The 10,755-nt window shown below is 41.3% G+C and overlaps 1 protein-coding gene across 1 annotated transcript in view; it reads left to right on the top strand.

Annotated features, from left to right (window-relative positions):
* The first annotated feature begins 1,550 nt into the window (after positions 1-1,550).
* The window catches only part of HUNK (hormonally up-regulated Neu-associated kinase), a 138,646-nt gene continuing 129,441 nt past the window's right edge, over positions 1,551-10,755 (top strand). Inside the window, exon 1 of the mRNA XM_089688937.1 lies at positions 1,551-1,709. Within this exon, the coding sequence (XP_089545063.1) occupies positions 1,609-1,709 (101 nt within the window). The 5' untranslated portion in view covers positions 1,551-1,608. The remainder of the gene's footprint in view (positions 1,710-10,755) is intronic.

Genomic DNA, 10,755 nt, shown 5'->3' with positions numbered 1-10,755 from the left:
GATATGGAATGGTTAGTAAGGTGGATGAGTCTGGCAGCAGCATTCATGATAGACTGAAGAGGGGATAACCTGCGATGAGGTCGGCCAATGAGGAGGGAGTTACAATAGTCAAGGCGAGATATAACAAGGGAGTAAATAAGTTGCTTAGTAGTTTCAGAGGTTAGGAACGGGCGTATCTTGGAGATGTTGCGGAGGTGAGGTCTACGTGATTTGGACAGTGATTGGATTTGGGGCTGAAAGGACAGATGGGAGTCTAGGATGATACCTAGTACCCTGGGATTTGGGGAGCAATGCAGGCCATACATGGGTCAAAGTTAGTAAAAGATAGATTTAGAGGTTCATATAGATTACTGTATCACCCAATATATGGCTTCCATCCAGTAGCCAAAAAATATGCAGACCAAAGAAGAGATCTGTGAAAAGAGATTCACAAGAAAGCGGCTACATTATGGATAGAATGCGATACTCAGAAAAATTTCCAAAATTATGCTTTATTACACATTAATGATTGACACTCGGGCAATCGCCCTGGTTTACCATCACCTCAGTATGAGACAATACACACAGACCTAAAACCATTAAAATCACACCAAGACCGGTCTGGATACATGTGTGCTGCAAAGGCTATGACCACCATAGTCTAAACTATGGGTCAAACCCTGAACAAATGATCTTTAGAAAATCAGAAATGTTGTGCATTTTGTAATCCAATGGTGCCGCCATTGTTTTTGAATTTCAACCAACCAAGCCTTCTATTTCTCCTCATGTTGCTACAGAAATTAATTTTCATGGCCAAGAATTTTCTTTTCTTTCCAGGTCACAACTTTATATTTCTTGCACGATTCTCCCATCACTGATTCAAAATTTGTTTTTCAAAAAATTTCCAACATTCCCGAGCCCTCATATTCGATGATCACACGAAAATTGTCAGTTTCTGTGACCCACTAATGGTGCAAAATTCGAACGAAAATTCTTAGAAAAGATTTTCGAAAGAAAATTCTTTCAGAATTCGACCCTTGTACGGCCGGCTTAAGTCTTTGTCATACCTCGCACTCAGATCACCGATAATCCTGTAACATATCAACTGCATTATTACCAGCCTAGCTGCAAGCCATTGTCTAAGCCCTCAAAGCCATTGGGAGCCAAGGGTTTCACATTTCTGATATGCATTATCGTATTAAATCACAGCACCCTATATACCGCCAACCATTGTCGCACGCCGTCCAATGTTTTGCCACCAACCGCCGAGCCGTTTCATTTTTATCGTGATCGGCTTTTATGTTTCCCTTTCTGCTTTCATTGTCTCTGGCTGTGCATGATCACGATGTACATCTCCCCACTATTTTGTTGTCTCCATCCTGTGTTCCTATTCAGCTGTTGCTAAGCAACAAGATACCAATGTCTGTTTCCCCTCCGATCTATAACGCGGTCCCTGTTAATATGCAGCAAATCGTGCAATCTAAGTTGATAATGTGACTCTTTTTAACCAACCAGAACCCTTCAGCGCCGTTTTGCTGGCTGCATGAGATTTTTCTTATATCTGACGGAGCTCGGGGAGAGGGGCTGCACATCAACTGATGCCTCTAGACTAGTCACATCGCAGCAAGCATGGTTGTCCTAACTACCCTGAGATCACCCTGCATGCAAGAAAATAATGGCAAGGAGCTTCCTCTGGACTGGAACGTTGAGGAAGATGAACAGGGCAACAAGTAATCATGCATTTTATTTCTTTTACACCATTTATTTGCAACAGTGCATCATAGATATTACATGCTGAGTTGCAATATATCCTATGCAAAAAAAAAATTTTTTTTTTTTCTGCTGCAAGTGTTTTTTTTTCTTTTTTGTAACTTGCAATTCTCCATTTTTTGCATGTATTGCTATTCTGCTGAATGCAGCAAATTTATATAATGATTGTGTATTGCATGTTAGAAATTGGACAGACTTGCATGCTTCTGGGCAGGGGCGGACTGACCATTTGGAAACTCTGGCACTGCCCGAGGGCCCAGGGTCAGTAGGGGGCCCCATAAGATGCCCCTGGTACCTTTTTCATAGGCTTTTTTGAGTTTGGGCAAGGACACAGGGGCCCCATGATCCCCTATTGCCCAGGGGCCCCATGAGTTGTCAGTCTGCCCCTGCTTCTGAAATACCAAATTCGTCTCTACGGGGGTGCATTCATAGTTTTTTTTTTTTGCAGCACATGTCCCGATATTAAGGTGTATTGAAGGAAACCTGTCATCAGAGAGATATGGAGGCTTCCATTACTGACTTCTGAAATTGCTATCTGCTTGGCTGTTATGCCTTGCCTTCAGTAACGTCTTGGTCACTGACCCAGAGATTCTGACTTCTCTCTGACTTTCACTTGCTGCATGCTTGTATGGGGTCTATGACTCGAAGTAGTGAAGCTTTTTGCAGAATGAGGATTGCAATTCACTTCTGTACAATCTCTTTTAGATCTACTATCAACTGATTGGATAAAAATGCGATCATTTGTTTAGGTTTTTACATAGTTTTGGTAAGTCCAAAGGAGATTGTACAATCAGATTATATAGTGCATGGCCAACTTAGCTCTTATGAACAGAGCCCTCCTAACCCTCTTGTATTGTATCGTAACTGTACTCTCTCCCTTTATATTGTAAAACATTGCCCAAACGGTTGGCACTACATAAATACTGTATAATAATAACTTAGGGTCAGCCCCTTTAAAACAGGTGTACTTTAAGGGGAGTGTTTCCAGTTCTAGGGAACCACGGACAGCGTCTGTTTCAACACTTCCAGGTAGGAGCACACTTGTGTTCATTGGAAACACAGGAACAGTTGTGCTGATTGACTAAAAAAAAATAAAAAATTAGCACACAATCCAGGGAGAGATGGGGAGCCGAAACTGATACAGATAATAGCAACCAATCACCAATGAAACAATGTACCAGGTTGCAATTTAAGTAAGGGGCGTATTTATAAAGCAGTGAATGTGACTATCACAAAGCATTCACTGATGGTGAATCAATTACTTTCATTTGAAACCCATGCACCAGGACGACTAACATGCAGTGAATGTTTGGTGAATGTCAGTTTCACTGCTTTATAAATATATCTCCTAAAATCTAACTCCACATTTCTCAGCTCCAAGTCTGCTGTTTCACCTGGAATCCTGTAAAGACGAAGCATGCTCTCCATGGTCCTTGAGGACCGGTTTCAGAATTGTTTACATGTGTTATGTCCTGCAAGTAGATCTCAAACATCTGCACAAAACCAAAGCATTACAGCATAATATATAACATACATGCTATATATGGTAATATATATATATATATATATACCATGTGCAGACTAACATTGTGGCCAGCGCAATTCAATTTGCAGGATGCCTATCCTAGCGAGAGTACAAAGCACTTGGCTTCTCTGTGCCACGTTAGCAGTTCTGTATGAGTACTGATTGTCACTATTATGGCTTGGCGGGATCCCAGATCATTCTCACCGAGAGACTCATGTTTTCACGCTCTGTGACTTGCTTTTGCATTGTTACTCATTTGTAAGCTGCTCCTTTTGTTCAGTCAGGAAGACTAATTACTGCCAATAATAATAATTATACCAATACCGGCATAAAGATGTGAGACGTACAGTCATCGCAGGCACTCATTAACTGTACTTGTAGTGTACTGGGTAACAATGGGTTATTGTTTAAACAATATATTAGGTTCACTGTCTGCCACGTCTATCAGGAGTGTTATAGAGTGAAGACTAAATATTGTCCATTGAATAATATATTGTATATACAATCTATCTATCAATCTATCTATCTATCTATCTATCTATCTATCTATCTATCTATCTATCTATCTATCTATCCATCCATCCATCCATCCATCCATCCATCCATCCATCCATCCATCCATCTATCTATCTATCTATCTATCTATCTATCTATCTATCTATCTATCTATCTATCTATCTGTCTTTCAAAGTGTGCTGATAGCTGATACTGTACTTTGTGTATTTATATATATATATATATATATATATATATATATATATATATATACTGTATATGTATCAAAGTATGCTGAAATAATTGGTGTTGTAGTAGATATGATAGAAGAATGCGTATATCTATATAAACATTCCCTTTTGAGTCATCTAGAGTCTGTATGGTTACTGAGGAACTACAAGTCCCAACATACCATACTAGGTACTGCTAGCACAGTAGAGGAAGACCTGACAGCAGGAAGGTGTGAGGTTGTCCGAACTTTCTCTTCTCCCTTAGTGGGAATATATGTTTGATATCAGACCACAATTGATATGCGCGTGTACTTTCAATGCGAGCTGCTTTAGATTTCTTGTAGCACATAGCAGTGCCCCATATCACATGGAAATACACGTGGCAATGTTACTAATGCTATGTGTAGACTCATGGCAAAACAGATGACCAGGAATACATTGCATGGTGTGTCTGGAGCTGATGTTCAAGCAATGCATATTTGAACTGACTACATAATAATAATAATATATGGACTAGATAGATAGATAGATAGATAGATAGATAGATAGATAGATAGATAGATAGATAGATAAAGATAGATAGATAGATAGATAGATAGATAGATAGATAGATAGATAGATAGATAAAGATAGATAGATAGATAGATAGATAGATAGATAGATAGATAGATAGATAAAGATAGATAGATAGATAGATAGATAGATAGATAGATAGATAGATTGATAGATAAAGATAGATAGATAGATAGATAGATAGATAGATAGATAGATAGATAGTGATAGACAAATAATAACACACATGGTTTGATTTATGAAAGAGAGCTGTTTTGATTGACAATCAATCAGCTTAGTTGTCTCACTTGAATGTGTAACCCGTCTGCTGTCCCAATTCCTTTGCTCCACTTTTCACAAATCAGTCTAGCAGAGAGATATCCCATGACACAATTCCAAGGTCAGCAATCCAACAATTACTATAGTGGTTGTCACTATGGATGGATGCATTGGGGTGGATTTACTAAAGGCAAACAGAATGTGCACTTTACCAGTGCAGTTACTCCAGAGCTTAGTAAATGAGGGGACACTTCACTTTGCAAAGAATTCCCAATCGCATGCAAGGAAAAAAAAAGCTGCATTTTTGCTTGTATATGATTGGGTGATGGAAGTCAGCTGAGCTTTCCCTCATTTACTAAGCTCTGGAGCAACTGCACTTTCAAAGTACACAGTCTGTCTTTAGTAAATCCACCTCATTTGTAATACCAGATTTCACCAGCAGATGGTTCTCAGTATAATATTCGTCTGGCAGACAAATATAGGAAATGGGGTCCGCATTACAACGGGAGATGCTGTTTGAATTGCTCCTTGGAAATGCATAAACATGAAAGAGAAGTATAGAAATAATGGGTATCTTTGACACATGTATGTACATTTTCTAGTAGAGCTATAGGACAGGCCCTAAAAAATATTAATATTATTATACAGGATTTATATAGCACCAACAGTTTGCTCAGCACTTTACAATATAAAGGGAGACAATACAGCAACAATACAGTTCAATACAAGAGGGTTAGGAGGGCCCTGCTCCTTGGAGCTTACAATCTAAGAGGGAGGATCTGGTGGTACAAAAGGTAATAACTGTGGGGGATGGACTGGTAGGAGGCATAGAAGATTTGGTTATTTGCTGAAGGTGGGATAGGATTCCCTGAAGAGATAGGTTTTCAGAGATCGCCTAAACGTGGGCAGAGTAGACGATAGACGGATATAGATGGATAGATTGTGGTAGAGACATAGTAAGGATCTGTGTACTCCTGTAGATGACATTGTCACATCGAAAAATCAGTAGTTGTTCTTTCTGTTTTTACCTTTTGACCTGTTATATCTATATGTGGCTAAGACAGCAGGACTTCTGAATGCCACGTTCAAGCTCCATATACCTGCAATAGCTACTGACAGGAGTTCTGATCATCAACTCAAGATTCACTATTAAAGCTGAAGATTAGGTATGACAACTTATACATAGATACATAGATCCAGCTTGGACCAATGTGAGTATGTGCCTGGATTCACACTTGTGTGGTGCAGCATACCGCATGTGATTCTCACAGGAACCGCACCGCATTCCTGTGCAAATCACATGCGATTTGTGTGCGGTGTGTTTTGAGCCATACATTTTGTATGGCTCAAATTGCACCACATTTGCACCAAAAAGGTGCAGGACCCGTTTTTTTGGTCCGGACTAGAAAAGGGTCACATGGATATTCACACCTATGTGATCCGATTCTGCACATCTCAACGCGTTTTGCAAACTGATTTCGGGATGTTGTTAACTTAACATACACACCTGCAATGGTTCATGTGAACGGGCTGCGATTCTGATGTGGTGCGTAAATCGCACAGAAACCGGTGCAAATTTCGCACCGCATCAGAGTGAGCCCAAGCTGTATGTGCCATATCTGCGTGATCCCTGTGGAAGCCAGAAGTCACTGTTGTAGGCATTGCTACTTGACAGAGGTATCATTCAGGGAACACTTTGCATTTTATTAATGAATGCAAAATATTCTCTGACTGGACGAGGTGAAGATTATGATGTCACCGCCCTGCCTCTCCACCTCATCCAATCAGAGTATTCTTTGCATTCATTGAGGAAATTCTTATTATTATTATATTCAAAGTGTTCCTTCAATGGCATCTGTGCCAAGCATGCAACCTCCTGTGTTCACAATGCAGTAAGATAGCCACTTGGAAAAGGGCCCAGAATCTAGCAGAGATCACCAGAGTAGTAGTGTCTACTTTAGTGATTTCCAGCTTCCATGGGGATCTCACAGGTATGACACATACATACTTACATAGGTCCAACAAAACTATATAAAAAGTGCCATACCTAAACTTAAGCTTTGTTTAGACATATGGTTGAGCCACATTTTTGCTGCCTGCCAACTGCCCCCACTTAAGCTGTAATAGGAAGTGGACGGGGGTGTTTACATGCCGTGGTCGCAATGCTTCACTTTGCATCTTCAGCAAAGTTTACCTGACATGTAGTGACATTTTTATTCATAATAAGTCATTGCTGTACAGACGAATTTGCAATGTGCTATAGGCAGGTTTTTCTAAGTACGTTAGACCAATCTGCAGCATAAAGAGTGAGACTTCATGACAGTGGTGGTAAAGCTAAGAACTGTCAATCCATCAACATCCACCTACAGCTCAGACTTTATTATTTTTACATAGTTAGTCTGGCTGAAAAGCAAAAGTCCATCCAGTTCACCCGAAAAAAAAAAGTTATAATCCTACACCCACAGTTGATCCAGAGGAAGGCAAAAAAAACCCCAGCAAAGCACGATCCAATTTGCTCCTGCAGGGAAAAAAAATCCTTCCTGAACCCCGAGAGGCAATCGGATATTCCCTGGATCAGCTTTACCCAGGGGCGGACTGACCATTTGGAAACTTGGGAACTGCCCGAGGGCCTGGGGTCAGTAGGGGGCCCTATGAGATGCCCCGGTACCTTTTTCATAGGCTTTTTTGAGTTTGGGCAAGGACACAGGGGCCCCATGATCCCCTATTGCCCGGGGGCCCCATGAGTTGTCAGTCCGCCCCTGGCTTTACCTATAAATGTTAGTATCCAGTTATATTCTGGGTATCCAAGAAATAATCCAGGCCTTTTGTAAAGCAATCCACTGAGCTGGCCAGAACCAACTCTTGAGGGAGTCTATTCCACATTTTCACAGCTCTTACTGTGAAGAAACCTTCCCGTGTTTGGAGATTACATTTCTTTTCCTCCAGACGTAAAGAGTGCCCCCTTGTCCTCTGTGACAACCTCAGGGTGAAAAACCCTGGAACCCATTTTTTATTTTAAGTTGTTATCGTTTATGTGGAAGGTCCTTCACTTCCACTTTCATACCACACAGGTGCGTACAGACAGATACACGGATCCTAATTTTGCACTTACATAAAGTATATTGTTAAAATTACATTCAAGGTTGACTGCTCTAAGATGAGAAGAGAAAATCGTCTGTGGGCTAATAAAGCCAACAAAGCACAATACAATTTGCATCATTTCAGCAAACACCATTTTCAGTGTCTTGAAGGAATACAGGATTGCACATTATGTTACCTTTGGGAGCAATCTGGCACATTGCCAGATCCTGACTGCGCTGCACAGTGTGTTATAGATCCTGTCCACTAGATGGCACAATTTCAGAACATATTAGAAAGAAGAGCATTCAGCCAGCACAGCAGGACAGGAAACCATCCAGAGCACATAGGGAGGAGGAGGGGGATTTCTAATCCTGCCAGGATGTCTTGGAAATCAAATAGGTGCTTTTCTCTTTTTTTTTTGTTTAATTGAAAAGAAACAAAACTCAAAATGTCAAGTATGTTAAATTTAGTTTCCCTACATTAATTCATATGTAATTAAAGATCGGTGTTGTAGAGCACAGAAATCACCTCTGCTATTTGCGTTCATGCTGCCATTGCTGAGTAATCAGATGTGGAAAATTTGTTATGCTGGTGTGGTTTGTGAACTAATTTTGCATTAGGGCAGCACAGTGGCTAAATAGTTAGCACTTTTGCCTGGCAGCACTAGGGTCCTTGGTTCAGATCCCAACCAGAGGTGGACTGACAACTCATGGGGCCCCCGGGCAATAGGGGATCATGGGGCCCCTGTGTCCTTGCCCAAACCTGCTCCAGGTACTTCAGTTTCCTCTCACACCCCAAAGACATGCTGGTAGGTTAATTGCCTCCTGTCTAAATTGGCCCTAGTATGTGTATGTATGAATGTGAGGTAGGGACCTTAGATTGTATGCTCCTGTACTACTGTATATTTGTAAAGTGCTGTGTAAACTGATGGCGCTATATAAGTACCTGAAATAAATAAACTGTAAAGGTAATTAAAGTGTTACTAAATCCACAACAGTAAAATCAGTCTGTATATGCAGTAAAGCATGCTTGCTGTACTCACTGTGAAACCTAAGGGGTTAATCCTCCACATTGTGTAAAAAGGCTGTTTGATCCTGTCTTCTCCAATCCTCCCCTTCTTCTACTCTCCCCTCAATCCATCTGCTGATAGAAAAGATCCTTGGGGAGCTGCACATGCTCAGTTTAGTGTGTATTGCTAGAGTTTTTTTACTTTTCCTGGGAGAGTGCATGTGATCCGTACAGGGCCAATAAGCACTGTCCAGACAAAGGTTCAGGGCTAATGCAGCCTCATAGGACAATTGGGAGAATGAAAACTCCACCTACAAGCTTTAGCCAGTGCTGGACACTGATAGAAGTCACAAGACTGCTCTAACTGCTGATGAGAAAATGTATTTAGCAGTTTATACTTACTAAAATAATTGCACTTCCATGTTGTGTGTACTGTGGGAGATCATATATGGTCCGGGGTTTAGTAAAACTTTAAAGTATAAGTTCACCTTAAAGTGCCTGGGCATGCGACTGCTAACTAATTAAAATATAATTTCTGATTAACCTCCCTGGCGGTATTCCCAAGTGTAGCTCGGGGTAAAGTTTCAGCACCACAAGCGGTAACCCCGAGCTACACTCGGGCTTACCTTGCAGCGCTGCTCCGGGATCTCTTCTTCTCTTACCTTGTCCTGCGCTCCCGCGATGTCCCTCCTGCATTGTCCCCTGTAATGGAATCCGGCGGATGCCAGCATCTGTTTTCTGGGTTCCATCCCCTGTGACGTCGGGACGGAACTGTTGGGAAATTTTAAAATTTTAAAAGTGACATTCACTAAAATCACATAGTATAACATTACTGTATCAAACCATTTCACATACATTTTGTCCCGAGTGCTTTGTCCTGTGCCCTGCCTGCATTTTTACTGTTCTTTCTGCCTGGAAACTGGGAAATGTCCATGGCATCCAAAAAGCAACCTTTAGGTCAAAAGCGGTTTTAGACCGGCTAGAGAACAGCGATAGTAAATCAGAACTATGTGTATGTATGATTGTAAGTTAGGGACCTTAGATTGTACACCCCTTGAGGGTTAGGGACTGATGTGAATGTACTATATATATGTAAAGTGCTGCGTAAATTGATGGCGCTATATAAATACCTGTAATAATAAATAAATAAAGGGAGACAATACAGCAACAATACAGTTCTATACAAGAGGGTTAGGAGGGCCCTACTCCTCGGAGCTTACAATCTAAGAGGGAGGAGCTGGTGGTACAAAAGGTAATAACTGTGGGGGACGGACTGATAGGAGGAATAGAAGATTCGGTTAAGAGACATAAACTCAATCTAAGAGATATAAGCTCAACATTTGATGCCATATTTGCCCATGACCATAGACGTACTATAGGGCACAATTTTAAAGAGAAGCACGTTTCAATGCTTTAAAGACCCAGCAAGTGTAGAAAAATACCTGTTGATCATACATGCGCATACTGCGCATGTCCTGTTTTCAGGCACGATCAATTGATGATAGAACTACTGCTATCATCGATTGATTGTGCATGAAACCTGGACATGCGCAGTTGCTTCAGGGGGACATATCTACATGGGAGACACATCTTGTCGATACACCGGTGTCACCCCACAGTATCGTCCGCATGCAACCTATATGGGATGACCCGCTCCAGGAAAAGGTAAGTTGTAAAGAAAGCCAACGATCCCCGCAGGATGGATCGGATCTGCGGATTGAGCATAATGGATCAGAGTCCGATCCATTATGCTCAATCCACAGATCCGATCCATTCTGCAGGGATCGTCGGAGGGGGTTTCACCAAGTGTTACCGCACCGGGTGACACCAACCCTA

The sequence above is a fragment of the Staurois parvus genome, unplaced genomic scaffold, assembly GCF_062004578.1.
Source record: "Staurois parvus isolate SC_StPar_1 unplaced genomic scaffold, SC_StPar_1.0 ptg000461l, whole genome shotgun sequence".
In the NCBI taxonomy this organism is placed as follows: Eukaryota; Metazoa; Chordata; class Amphibia; order Anura; family Ranidae; genus Staurois; species Staurois parvus.
Note: the sequence above shows the minus strand (reverse complement) of the source record. Positions and strands in the feature narration are given on the sequence as shown.